This window comes from Acartia tonsa, chromosome 2 (assembly GCF_053477335.1).
Source record: "Acartia tonsa isolate MP-2025a chromosome 2, ASM5347733v1, whole genome shotgun sequence".
Lineage (NCBI taxonomy): Eukaryota > Metazoa > Arthropoda > Copepoda > Calanoida > Acartiidae > Acartia > Acartia tonsa.
The window spans coordinates 40,934,472-40,950,004 of record NC_137261.1 but is presented as its reverse complement, the minus strand read 5'-3'; the positions used below and the strand labels follow the sequence as shown (position 1 = coordinate 40,950,004).

The 15,533-nt window shown below is 30.9% G+C and overlaps 1 protein-coding gene across 1 annotated transcript in view; it reads right to left on the bottom strand.

Moving 5' to 3' along the window:
• The window catches only part of nAChRbeta1 (nicotinic acetylcholine receptor beta1), an 81,236-nt gene extending 66,862 nt beyond the window's left edge, over positions 1 to 14,374 (bottom strand). Inside the window, exon 1 of the mRNA XM_080150868.1 lies at positions 13,489 to 14,374. Within this exon, the coding sequence (XP_080006994.1) occupies positions 13,489 to 13,564 (76 nt within the window). The 5' untranslated portion in view covers positions 13,565 to 14,374. The remainder of the gene's footprint in view (positions 1 to 13,488) is intronic.
• Between the last annotated feature and the right edge of the window lie 1,159 nt (positions 14,375 to 15,533).

Genomic DNA, 15,533 nt, shown 5'->3' with positions numbered 1-15,533 from the left:
AATAATATTCTAGTTGGAGTTTATGTACAAAATCTTTATTTATGTGAGAATTTTAAATACTAATAAAAAGGTTTAAAAAGGAATCAGAAAAAGTGGATTCGTTCAATGATAAATAAAGTTGGATTTATGATAATAATATTAATAAATAATAGATGGAAGGATGTATAGATTAGAATTTAAAGCATTACATCAAGGTCCTGATATGATTACTTATTTTAAAAATGTTCTACTTGATTATGGTCAGACAAAAACATACCTGAAATAAGAATATTTATTTAATATGTGTCATTAACAAGGATGACACTATCTATAGTGGCAAGAAAAAATATTAATGATATAAAACAACACGTTTCGTGTCTATGTGTATACGCTGGTCTTTCAAGGATTTACATTTTTAAATTCTTAAAATAGGTCAATAAATAAGAAAGAAATGAGGATTACTAAGTCCAATAGCAGCTGAACTGTCTGAAATGGTAAACTAGACGCAAAATTGATATGATATAGAAGTATTTAAAAATGTACAGGAAAAGTTTGTAACACGAACAAATAAAGAGTAGCTTCGCTACTATAATGTTGCTTATTATAACTGGTCACTCAACCCTTAGTAAGATTATTTTCTCTGTATACTTTAATATGTACTGTAATGTGTATAGATAAGCTGTACTAAAAGTTTGGTCATAAAATCAAGAATAAATACCATATTCTAAGTCCTAACTTTTATCAAAAACCAAACTTAAATTGGTCGCTTAAATTGAGCCTGTACATATATTTATTTATATATTTCAAAGTTGTATTACTATGTGAAGATTAGAAAAAATATTTTTATAATTTAAAAATATTTTGTTTTGTGAAATTATTTTTTGTGCACTTAAAAATTTTACCCAAAGGTTTATCATATACCCAGTAATAAGGAATAACCAACAAGCGGGCAGATGGAGAGGTCGTCAATTTTACTATGTATGTGCCCCCCCCCCCCCCCCCCAACGACAGCTTAAAATACGTATCTACTGCTTATTAGAGAATTATATGCAGTGTCTTAAAAAAACATTATAAAAAATAGTCAAGAAATAATAAGCATCAAATAGTCAGAAGTTTAGCCGCAAGTAGCTTAGTTTTTTAAGAAGATTCTATTTTACAGTTAAATGTTAAACGTTAACAGCATGTGAAGTTAAGCATTAAAGATATCAAGTACCACTAAACTATTTTATGTCAAAATTAATATATCAATCCTTTTATAAAAGCTATGGGATGTGTGTCTGTATATCTGTCTGTAGCTCACAATCTAACTAACCACTGAACCGACATGAGCTCCTTTACAATGAAGGTTCTTATCAAACCCTTTTTTCTACCTTTAATTTTAAATCTAAATCCAAGTTGTGGATCGATTGTCCCCCCCCCCCCCCCTCCCTTATGAAGGTAAAAGTAACAAACAAGTCCTACCTCCTAATTATCTACATATTATGTGCTTAGCAGAAACTTAAAGTATTTTGAATAAAGGATATCATAAAAATGAATATTTTGGTTAAAATGTTAAAACATTACACTTATCACAAGTGTTCTGCCAAAACTTTACATTCCTTTCCCTTTTATTCTATCCCTCTCTCTTTCTTCTCTCTTATCTATCCCTGTCTTATCTTTGTATTTTCTTCTCCTTTCTCTCTTTCTCACTGTTCTGATATCTGTATCTGATAAAATTTTAAAGTTGTTTCTATTTAAGTTTAAAATATTTTTATTTAACAATAAAAAATTCGAACAGTTTTCTTTTGAACAAACATATATGATAATTTAGAAGAACTTGTATGTCCAAAGAAGCACAGCAAAAACATGTTATACTAGAAGCATAATGTCTACGAAATTTTGGGTTCAATAAATCACTAAATAAGACATTTATATTTTTCTTTAAATTCATAACTAAAGTGGCTTTTTCATAGGTAATACCATAATCATAAGGTATCTGCACTAGCAAAATAAATCAAACTTGAGATATACAATGGCGAAAAATAAATATTTTGTATGAAAAAGTTGATCTATTTTCAATATTGTGGAGCTGTGGGTCTGAGCTTGACACATTTGAAAAGACGAGCACATATTGTCATCAGCTAACATATCAAATTTTATACAAAATATAGATTTAGTTTTAAAAAGATAGATAGATACAGTAAAAGCAAAAGAGATAAGATAGATGAAGAAAGAAATTTACTACCAAATAATGATTTTGTACTTTTTGAACAGTGTCATTGTTTGATATATGATTCTAAAGACGGAAATACCGTAAGCCTCATTAACCTTGTAGTTATAACATGGGGATATTATGATCTTTAATTATACAACATACATAGAATAAACAAATATTATCCCAGCATTATTCCTCAAAAGCTGCTTAAAAGCAGTCCGACCGCCATGGATGGTTTTGACTAAATATGCTCCATGATGATGAGAATGTTGATAAAAAGTTTTATCAATCTATCATGAATAGGAGCCGAAAAAATCAAGTTTTCATTTGTTTCAGACGAACAGAAATTGCAGAGAATCTTCGCCACTAGAATCAAATGCTACTTATAGATGTTAATGTTAGATAAAATTTTAAAAATGTTATTTTATATGGTTTAAGCCCATATGTCAAGCAACTTACGAGAAATTGAAATAAAATCTGCCATAAAAATATTAATTCTATTGTAACCGTCTGGTAGATAAAGAATTACCCAAAGGCAAACAAAAAGGTGAAATTAATTTTATCAATTAGAAGATATATTTTCTTATAACAGATCCTCAGACAGAAAAATAAATGGAAAAACATAGAAAGAGATAGGGTAGAGTGAAATAGATACGGCAGAGAGAGAGAGAGAGAGAGAGAGAGAGAGAGATTGTAAGAGAAAAAAGAGATTCGGAGAGAGATAGGGAGGCATAGAAATGTAGGTAGATTAATTTTCAATATTTGTGAAAGATTCTTTGACAGTAGGAAACGAATCACCCAAAACCTTTTAGAATTTCAAAATTTTATTTTACGCTGATGGTTTTATAAATATTTCACTTTGGAGATCTAGAATAATATTGTTCGTAAGAAGCACAGCTAAGAATAATCATAAAACAAGAGTGCATAAATAAAACTTTGCACTTATAAAGTAGTTGCGCTAGTAAAATAGTACGTTATACCATATTTTATTATGTCTTATTTGCTGACATTTAACAAATAATAGTACTTTGACTTTCTATGATTTTTAAGTTTAAAGATTATCCATATTTAAAGAATATTTTTTCTTTGTAAATTTTGAGGTATTTTCGAATAACCCTTTCGATTAAAAACAGAGAATTTTAGGAATACTTAAAATAATTCATCTTCTATCTAAAGCCACACTAATAATTTTACAATTACAAAACCAGTGATAAAAATTATTGACTAAAAGTCAATAAAATTGATGGAGAAGGTTTTTTTTAGTTTCATGTTCAAACGTTTGCCAAAAGGTCATATTCTTGTAATAACAACGCTTATTTTGAAAACATTTTATCCTTTTTAATTCTATTCTTTAATTGTGTTTTACACATCTTAAAATATATAACAAGTAACCATCTTTATAGGTTTTTAATATGTAAATAAAATTTAATTCTTTGAGAAAAAAAAAACGTTTGCAACAGTTTATACAATTAGAAATTGTACTTCATACAAAAATACATTTGGGGCCAAAAGTCATCATTTATCCAAAAAATCATTACTGTAAAGTTTTTCTACTTTTGCCAAGATAAATGAAAAAGTACATTTTTTGTCAATGGCAATCGCATAACATGTTGTTTGCCAAACGTTGCATTTTTAACATATTACATAAATCAACCCTTGTTTTACCAAATAATGGCTCGACCTTCTCCGATTAGCTGTCCAAAGTCGCCAACCCATATCTTAGACAATCTACAACCTTAGCTTCAAATAGATGAAAGTAGCGGCTACACTTAATTTAGTCAAAATTGCAGCCATTAATAATTAACAATAGAACTAATTGGCATCTGAAATATTTAATTTTTGAAACAAAAAGAGCACTCGAATAACGCCATTGTAAGGGGGTAAAACTATAGAATTTTCTCTCTCTCAAGTACTACTTAACTCTACTTAAAACCACACGTTCATGATATTATGTAAGAAAAAAAAATTAAGCTTTAGTTTTAACCACAACTAGTATTTAAGAAAGTTACAACATATTGCGCATTAAAACATTCAGCGAATGAAAACCAACACAACCAAAACTTGAGTTGAGATGCAGAAAGAAAAAAATCTAATTAGCAAAGTTTTCTTTTTCTCATTAAGTATTCAGATGAAAAGCTATTTTTAGTTAATGTTTCAAATGCCTAATTGTGGCTGTCACCACATTTGAAATAAAATTAAACAAATGCATTACATTTCATTGAAATATGTAAAGTATTTTTTTTCATGCATCAAAATTAGCTTTTAAGAAGCTGCTTAGTCACCATTTTATAGTATAATTAGGTTCCTTTTGCAGTCTTGCTTTCCCAACAGAAATCTTCTCTTTTTTGAAATGATCAAATGAAAGAATTAAATCTATGCATATAAACGTAAATAATATATTCCGAATATTTTTTCTAAGATTTATTTGTTAAAAATGAAGCCAAATTCAATAATATAATAAAAAATCGCATGACATTTCAGTTTTAAACACACGAAGAAAGATGAAAGAAAGAAAGACAAACATCAAGCTCGTAAATTTAGTATTTTTGGCTTGATGTACAGGCACACAGGCTAAAATATCTGGGATAAATAGTTTACCAAACTGTTTAAGGGGTAATAAGAGGCCAGAGATCAAATGAGAGAAAAAGTTTGACTTTGTTCTTCTTTCATTAATCTGCAGGTGTAACCCTCTCGGTAGAAAAAAATTGTGCAAATACATAATAGTTATTTCTCGCATCGTATTATAAACAGCATTCCGCGTATATAGAATGTACAATTATAAGATTAAAACCATTTTTTTAGCCCTGAGGTGCGGAAGGCACGGGCTAAAAAAACTGGCTTTAATCTTATGATTGTACATTTTTATATTCGTAGAAAGCTGGATATAATACGATGCTAGACATAGTTTTTTCGTATGGATGAGAATCGGTTCTTTTCCACCGGATTCGAAAAAATACGAGAAAAACTTTACTAATGACAAAAAATGCCTAGCTTCATGGCTCTAAATCTTCTTTTTATTTCTTGAAAAATCGTGAATAAAATCCATGACTTGCATAGGTATTGATACAGAAACTTTGAAATGAAGTCAAATATTTGTTGTGTGTCAGTTGGATTATTTAGAATTTGAATATATAAATTCCAAGGTGGAGTGAGGGGGGGAGCTACTGAACTGAAACAAAAAAATGTGAGAATCTTCCAAATATTTGAATGACTGTATGAGAGTGTAGGCTGCCAAAATGGCTCAAATAAGAGCTCCCATTTGTACAGCAGTACAATTATTTTTATATTCAGATAATACCATGGATTAAGGAAAAGCCTTGATAATTTGGATTGAAAATTAGAATTAGTTCATAAAATACTACACACAATAAATCTCAAAAAGCTTGATAGTCTTTTATTCGATCTAGCTTAAACAAAGCTAACCATCTTGAATCATTATTTGAATTAAATGGAAAAACTATTTACTAATGATATACCCTATGTAATAAATTGGCATTCCTGTTAGGTACTAGTGACTTTGCCCCTATCCCAATATGGCCTTTTATAATTGAAGTAAGTTAAAGTATTTCATTTGAGTCCCAGCTTTATTTTCTGTGTCATTTTTAGCTTGTTGTATAAGTTGTCCTCTAGCTCTAAATCTAATTAAGATTTTACAACTTTCCACTTTTACATGTTTTGTATTTGCTTTTCTTATACAGGAAGTAACAAAAAAGATAATAACAAACAGACAGTCAAGTCAAGTCAAGATGTTTTAATTAGGACACTTTGATATTTAGGTCTAACACATTAAACCCCCCTAACTTTATGGTATTTTAAAACTGCCTACAGTGTGAAATTCAGTGACCTTTATACCAAACACTCTAAAATTTGCTGTTATCGTTATCACCTATTTTCACCCTTTAATTGCAATTTTAATTTCTTTTTATTTTTATCTATAATTGAAAAAAGAAAACATATAAATAATATTTATATGTTGAATGCCACTTTTAAATGATATATAACCACTAGCGGGCCAAGAATATTAATGTTTATCAAGTAATACAAATTTATTGTTATTGCTTTCTTATAAAACTTTTCCTGAAACTATCTTTATATTTGTTATGATATTTTTTTTTAAAGTGGAGAAGCTTCTATATAGTTTATGATTGGATTATGTCTGTATGACACTTTATTTTTCACAGTAAGTAACATAAAATGGCCTCATATTTTTTATGCTTATTAGAAGGATAATAATACATTGATTAGATTACCCAGATAGATAACTCAAAAATCTACGTTAACTATTGCAACCATCTAAGTTTTTTTATCGACAATATAAAGGTTATGTGTTTGAGGACTTGGAGTTGGAAGTTTTGTGCAACACGCAACTTTCGACCCCCACTTTCATATATAAAAACTTTGTAGAGATAACAAAATGATAGAGTAGCTATGCTACTATAAAAGCGGAAAAAAGCCACCCGTAGACTCAACAAAGATGGAAAATAAAACATTAATTATTTTCTTTTGTTTCTGTTAATATAAATTCCAAGCACATTTGACACAGAAAGAGATACAGAGATACAGAGATAGTAGGAGAACAAGGATATACATGTTGTTGAGTAGCACAGTATAGAAAATTATAATATTCAATTCAAAAATAAACAAAGTGTCTTTTTGGGCACTGAACCACTTCCTCATTTTTAAAATAAATTGAAAATATGGTCAGTTTTTATTTGGGCATGTAAGAAATTGGAGGCATTTCCTTTAAATAAACCAAATATTGAGTGTTTTTCCTCAAAGGGCCTAGCAACCTCAGAACCTAGTTCTGCTATTACTGTTAATTCCTTGAAAATAAGTGTGAAAGATTATTTTTCTTCTTCTTGCCTAGCCGCTGCTTGAGGCCGTTATTCTGCGGGGCCTTTACATGCAGGGCTACCTTGTAACCAATATAAACGTGTTGGCCCTTTGAGGGAAACCGCCAACAAGCCAAATATTTAGTTGTAGAAAATATTTGCGCCTAGTTGAGATATAGGTGTTAAAACAGATAAAAGAATCCATCTCATTTATAACTTTTCTCTCCCCAAAACCATTTAAGTGTGCAAACACTTCCTATACTGTTCTATACACAAAAAATAGCAACTGATTTCATCTAAATGTCTAAAAAGATAAGAATTGAACAAAATGGATAAGGTAATTTGTGCTGTAGTAATAATTTGCGGTTCTGATTTTTTTTTATACATTTGGCGGCAGTGGAGGAGCACCAACCATTTACAGCATCTAATACTTTAGAGTAAATTGTTTTATCAAACAATAAATTTAGATCCTCTCCACTTTACTATGTATTGTATATTGTTGTGGTATCAGCTTTTTTTTACATGTAAAATGTGTTCTAAAAATATTCGGTTTCTTTACTTTGTATGTCTTTGTGCAATACCCTTAAATTGTGTCGTTATTTTGACAGCCTAGGTATGTATTATACTTTAGATTATTCGATTTTATGCCAACCAGGACAACTAAGCCATATAGTATTCATAAACGGTAGATTCCAACAGTTTTGACAAGGTAGTGGTAATCTTAAAATATCTTTCAAAATATCAAGTTAGCAACAAGTAATTTTTATACCGTAAAAGTGAAAGTTTTAAAACATATCATATTTTATCATATTAATTTAAAATTAAGCTTGTATTTGTACGAGGTATACTATCTTTGATTCGCTGTATTTATTATCCTCTTAATAAAGTAGTTAGGTTTAAGTCTTAGTATAGTTTTAGGCTATTTCTTTACCTTCCCTAAACCTATGAATTAGGACCTACTAGATGCTAGGGGCTGCTGAGATCTAGAAACCCGAGTTAATGACGCACACATCCTTGTTAGTTAAGATAAAAGGACTGCAGAATTTTTTTTATCTCGTGGGCAATGTACTTTGTCTTTAACCGCATGTTAAAACAATAACTAAAAATAATCATATACGGGACAAAATGTATTCTTTTAATAACTTTTATAGTGAATTGTGTAAAGAATAAATAATCGATTTATTTTTGCATTACTGTTATCATTAAAAAAAATTAAATTTATTTCTTAATTTTTTTCTGTCCTATATTTATTTTACTTCGCCCTAGCATCTGGGGCAGGGCAGAGGAGGTCGAGAAAATAGCTAAAAAACACCACAAGACATCTATTCGCTAACCTAAAAAGCACAACCAATTCGAACCAGCCATTTCCAAAATCATTACCTTCAGACAAAAAAACCTTACTACTTTATATTAAGAATATGCAGATATAATATAAAACAAGCATATCAAATGTACAAGATCACAAAAATACGCTTTTTCCCGAATTTTGTGAATACTCTGTTTTTACGTATGGCTTCTTTTCAATAAATTTTATGAATGTAAACAAAATTATTACATAATAGTTTGGAAAAATCTAGCGCATGCCATAGATATATGTGACTTTTCCTTGTTTTTTTATTGTTTTAAATGTAAGTTTATTTCGTTTTTCAGGGAGCAACAATTTTATAAATAAGTCTTCGCACTCGCAGGCTTTAAAACTATAAAGGGACTTTTATCACATCTTGATTGGATTGTACAATCTAGGTGTGTTCAAACTTTTCCACCAATACTCTTCAGGCACAGAACGTTTTTTTTTTCTTGATTAGGGCTGTAAATTAATTGATTTTTCACAGTCCTATCCATTTGACACCTTGAGTTGATATATTTTGATTTCTATGTATTTTTTGTTAATAAAATTTTGGCATTAAGTAGAAGTGGTCATAGGTGACATTTTAATATTTTAATTGTCTCTAAACTTTTAAACCAGTGTGGCGTGCCAGAGGGGGGGTGGGGGCTGAGCGAAGGAAACATATATTTGATCTACTTTATATCAAAGAGAAGAGTGTTTTTCTTCATATTTTTATATTTATTAATAAAGTAATATTTCAAAAGTACAAAGAAATATAGAACATATGCAAGTGTAAAATGTATTACTATAACAAATGACAAACAAACAGTTATTGATTTTTCCTAATTAAAAACACTTGTAATAAATATTAGTTGCTTGTAATGTTTCGTATTTGAACAGTTTATAAATAAAACTTTTCTGTCAGGGATCTTAAGTTATTAGACAAAGTACGATACTTTGATTTACTTTACAAAATTACATCTTCTGCAGATTAAATAATTTGTTAAAACACTCAATTGGAATACCCAAAGTTTTTGACAACGAAAAATCAAAGAAAAATTTGGGTATCAGTGTAATTTACAGTCCAATGTCCTCCCCCTTCCTGACTGTTTTCACATGTGGACATGGCAGGACGGTACTTTATCATCAATACCTGTTTGTAAGTATTAATTTCTACACCCAGCTATAATAATAATAATAACAAGTAAAAAGTAAAACAACCTATGTCTGTTCATCCGAATGAAGCTTAAGATCTCACTAACTGCTGGACAGGTTCATCCTGCTAAGAGAATTAGAAGACTCCATTCCCGACAAAAATAGGTGAAGGTGAAGCTATGCGTATTTATATAGAAATATTTTTTATTATTGAAGTAAAATTAATACAACTAAAAATAAGTTAAAATATCATTACTTATTTAAATGTTGCAAATACACAAATACAACCAAACTAAATAATGCATATTTTGTGTGCACTAGCTGCGTCGCACCTAGCGTGTGAGGAAGACAGAAAGAGTGGAGATAGAAAAATTCACGTCGAACGGCTGTCGTTGTGGTTTAATTCTATAGTGTATTTAGAATTTTTAAAAAAAGTTTTAAGGTGATTAACAGTTTACATATATCTTAATATTAAATTTTTTTTAATTTTCTTATTTGTTTGCTCGCAGTGTTAAAATTTTTCCAACAATATAAACTTAATGTACAAAAATGGTATTTTTATCAATTTAAGGTCCACTGTCTAGTGTCTAATCCGTGAAGAGTCTGATTTCATAGATCACTTTCAACTTTCTATTATTTTTTCCGATCTTTCTTACTTGTTTTTTTCACCACTCATTCCTACCTGTATAAGTAAATTGTTCAAGTGATACAAAACGAATCTGGATATTAGATTTAAATTGTAGTAGTGCATATCTAGTAAGTACCTTGGACCACTTCTGGTTAAAATTGTCCTTGTTTATATGTATAGTGGGAAAAAAGATACAAAATTATGGTTAGATTAGTTTGAATGTTAAATTAAATCTAATTTTATTTAAAAATGATAAAAATACTGTCCTAATATCAACGTGCACTTATGATTGACGCGGAAATTTGGGCTTTGAGGGGCATTTAGCCTAGGATGGATATATTATTTTGGAAGGTGTTTCTACCCTTTTACCAAATCTATTTTTCAAATAAGTGGGCTTTTAAGATAATAATCTACTTTAGCGAATCAAAACAACATAAAAAATCACTTAAATAAGAATATTTTATATTCTAACAATGCTTATATTCGTGAAGTGGAATAGGTGTTCAATATTGAAGTATTTAAAGAGGATATGCATACACATTATTTTAAAATTTCAAATCACACATATTTGGTTTTAATAGAACAGGATAGTTGAAGTTTATTGGATTGTAAAATTTCAAATGTACATTTTATATATGTTTCTTACATAAAAATGGAACCTATAAAATACAGAGGACAAAAATAAATATCAAGAACATCTAATATAATACTTATAAAGGCACTTTCGAGTTGAGTTTTAAAAAAATGGGGTAGGGAGGGTTTGGTCTTTTGCCTGGAACGATTTTTGTTGAGAGGGCTGAGATACCATCCCCCAAAAGAGTAACAAAAGAAGTAAGAAAAATCCTTTGCTATTTACAGATAGATATCCTGCTACTTTTTATAAGAATGAAAGCTGAAATATAATAAGTCTATATCAAAGTAGCATAATGTTTCACGAATAGAAGCATTTTTTTAAATTCACTGAAAATTAGTAGAACAATTAATTATGGAAAGGTTGCAGTCATAAAACATTACTGGAAAACCGTCCTATGGACTTTTTAGAGAAAAATTTACATGAATTCTAAATGATTTGAAATTAATGATTGTATTTATTTCTTTGTCTCGTCTTAATCACCAAATGCATGCAATTGTTCTGAATATTTTATTTAGGGGATTAATTACCACAAAACATACATGTAAATTGATGACATGTAAACTATAATTTAAATTTAAGTTGAATATCTCTCAACTAACTCTTAGTATGATATAATTTTGTAGTACTATCTTAATCTAAATTAAATACGCGGAAATCTGTAGTATTTAGTAATTGAATAGCACATAAGAAGGTTTTACTAAATTTAGTTTAAGATTATTTCCAAGACGTAATGCCTAACCTAAAACTAAAAATTGTAAAAACAGGAATGGATCATGGACGATAAATTAATGTAACCTAGAATAGTTATTTCTCGCATCGTATTATAAACAGCTTTCTGCGGATATAGAATGTACAATTTTTTTAGTCGGTGCCTTCGGCACCTCGGGGCTAAAAAAAATCGTTTTAATCTTATGAGTGTACATTTTTATATTCGGCACCTCGGGGCCATAAAAACTGGTTTTAATCTTATAATTGTACATTTTTATCGTAGAAAGCTGGACATAATACGGTGCTAGACATAGTTTTTTTCGTATGTATGAGAACCGGTTCCTATCCACCGGATTCGAATGAACACGAGAAAATGATATATAATTTACCCCTAATATAGCTCAAAATTATTGATGGCAACGTTTGGATACAGTTATACTTAGTACAAACCAATAAAGGCTGATGAATAGTTTAAAAAAACTTTAGGAACAACATTATTTACAGTCAATTGTTCCCTCCCTCTCTGAAAAAACTAGGTTATCCATCTTAAATATTGGTTTTTACCAAAAACTTGTTCTAAAATAAATATCTTAACATTTTGTATCAATTTATCAACCCATATCATTATCATTTTCTTGTCGACAAAGTTTATTGATTTTTTTTTTCAAACGGAAACGCAACAATACTAAATTTCATTAATGGGAGTGATTTAGGTCAGGATATTTTGATAAAAAAGGCACTAGATAGATTTATTTAAAAAATACATATTAGGTACCCCCCCCCCTCCCCACATCCAACTTTAAGTAGAGGACCACAAATAAATGAATAGTATCTATGTAAACTTTGAAGAATAATTGAGTATATAAATTATTGTCTTACTGCAATTAAGACATTAAAATGTCTATAAAGTTATTTCATAGAATTATTCATTAATTTACAAGCGGGATATCTATAACCCTCTCAACGCCTCCCCATCCCCCAAGTTTAACCCTTGTCTTAAACCAATCTAGGCACCTTAGTCAATCTAATACTCATGAATAATATAAAAGTAACAGGTTATTTGTCTATACGAGTAGCAAAGGAGCTCACTAACCACTGAACCGATATGGTTCTTCTTTACATCTTATTGGCAGGTAATGAAACTATTTTGGGGGAGGGAACCTTCCCTTCCCAGAGAAATCGTTTCCCCTTTCCCCCCTCAAAAAATTACTTTTTCTTTTTTTCTCCATAATTAACAGTAAAGGGTCCTATTACCTGCCCCTACCCTTTCCTCAAGTATGTCTCAAATAAAGAAAAAAAAAGGAATTTTGGGGGTTATGTATGTTCTACTTTCGAAAAAGATAATTATTTAGGCTACTTCGTAGACGTTTCTGTGCTAATTATAATAAATCATATTTCAGTTTGAATTTGGTTAAAGCATACAAACTTTTCACCCATAAATCATATAAAAACAAGGATGGCAACATCCTTATAAGCGAAGCTCTGAAATCAGAAGGAAGGTCAAACGAATAATAACACTTGGAGAGTTGCTTATCTGTCATATTCAGCGCAGAAATATAAATCTAGCAATAAAAAGAATCAAACTGTAATATATCATGAAATATTCATGAAATTTAATGTTGAAATGACAATATCTCGGTATCACATACAGACGAACGAACGGAAGAATCACTTAGTAGCTGCGCTGATAACAAGAATAACTATTGTACAATATAATTATTTGTTTAGAACCAACTCTACAGGATATAAATAATATAATTTGTAAATTATTAAAATGTTTTACAACAACTATGTGGATAAGGGTATAATTGAATATATTTGAAAGCATAGGTGATCTTAAAGTATTTTAGTTGGGTTGTAGTTAAAAAAGAACACTTTGACTTGATGCATAACAGTTTTTCTCCAAGGCACATAATAAATATATATATAATAAATCAACAATTGGCTTTTATGTGCATAGATAACTTTAACTTTATATATATATTGGTAAATATAAAACATGATATTACAAAATAAAATGAAGAATAATACCTGGATGAATGCAGAAGGCAAGTAATGTTAACAACCCAATCAACAGGGCCATTGTGTATCCCACCCCTCCTGACATTGCAATCCGCTACAGCGAGCCCAGACGCGAGCTCTGCCTAGCCCAGCACCCCTGTGGGACTCCACAAATTTTAGCTGCACTCTAGCAACAGCTAATCCTAATCCTCTGGCATTGTTGTGGACATTTTTTAGACAGTTGTGCGTCTAGAAGTTGTTGGTAACCGCATAATTTGCTCGCCCGGTACAACAACCTATGATGACCACAGTTCAAGGAATAAACCATGCCTTCTACATTATTATTAAAACTACAGGGGTCATTTAAGTCCATACCGGCATTGTGGCTCAGATATTTCAGGGGTTAATATAATGAATGAAAAATATGGATGGTATAAAAAGGGGGAGAAATAAATATATTTCACTATATGTTTGGACCACTGTTGTAGAGATACAGATGGATCACTAGGGTTGGTACACTGTGCTAAATACAACAATATTTTCACAAGTTTTACTCTGACACTCACAGGTAGCACTAGCTGGCATCCTGTGTAGATACAGTGCAGGTTACCACTATATAATAACCAATTCTTACACCATGCATTCCCATATCAAAAGGGTTTGGCTATTACATTTAATTATTGTTATTTCTCACTGAGGGTTATTGAATCACATGCAAGCTGAATGAAAATCATAAATCCTGGATGGTTTTGTTGAACATGAAGAAACTAGAGTGTGCGGATTAGTGTGGCCGCGCTACAGAGTGGTTGATGAGTGTAGCCAGTGGCTAGTGTATAACTGTGCTGGTGCCACAGTGCCCTGCTCTCCCTGTTATCCACCAGTCTTGTAACCAGCCACGCCATTGGTTCACTCCACCTTTGCTAAGCCTTGGCTGGCCAATGGGAGGCCGTGTCCCGTGAGGATATTGATTAGTTCTCTGTTGACTACAGATTGTAAGAGGCTGGGTGAGGATGCGGAGAGTTAAAGTAGAATATATACAGAAACTCTCTATATATCTTCCACACACACACACACACACTCATCCAAACACTTTCATATATGTATATATATACATATTTCTCCCTTTCCCTTTCTCTGTATTTTTGTGTGGTGCTCTATTTTTAACACTCTCCACCTTTTGCTCACTCTCATTTCTTTATTTGTCATTACATACATTAATAACTAAATTACTGTTTTTGTCATATTATCAAAGAAACTGTAGATATATGATTATTGCTGTACCATATGCTTATTATTTTTAATATTTATATATAAGTTTCTACAATTATAAATTAATTCTTAGGGGAGAAAAATATTTAGAACATCATATTATAGTAAGAAAAATAATAAGAGAAAGAGAATGAGATGAAAAGGGAAAGAGAGATGTTTAAGTATAAGAGAGGATAGAGAGAACGAAAGAGAAATAGTAGAAGAGAGAGAGAGAGAGAGAGAGATGAATTGAGAGAGGAAAAAGAGATGAATGGGGTAGTGGGCCCAGAACTTCTGCAAAACATCCCCTTAAATAAAGGGATAAAGTGAGGGGGGTTGGGTAAGGGTGCACACCACCCATAATCACGACCTTGAATATACCAGAACACCCCCAAGGGCTCATATATATCCCTCCCCACCTCCCCCTACCACCGCCCTCAACAAAACTTGTCTTAATATTTTCCCTCCCTCCCGGCATTTTGCCTTTCAATTCAGTGTTTGAACTTTCCTAGTTGCCTATTTACGGTTGATATGATCAACATAACTATTGACAACTGATAACTATTTAGCAAACAATACACTTACAAACTTTTAGGGTTGGGGTGAGGGGGCGGAGGGGGGGGGGATGAAATAACCATTTTAACAGGAAAAGAAGGGGGTAATTCAACCCGGCCAAATTTCTGACTCTCCCACACCCCCCCACATAAGCTAATGAGAGTTTGCAACTATAGGAATTGCTTCTATATAAAGAGTTTTCATATGTGTGTATGCACATTACAATGTAGGTTGTATATATGGTTTTTTTTTACAAAAACAGGTCATATAAG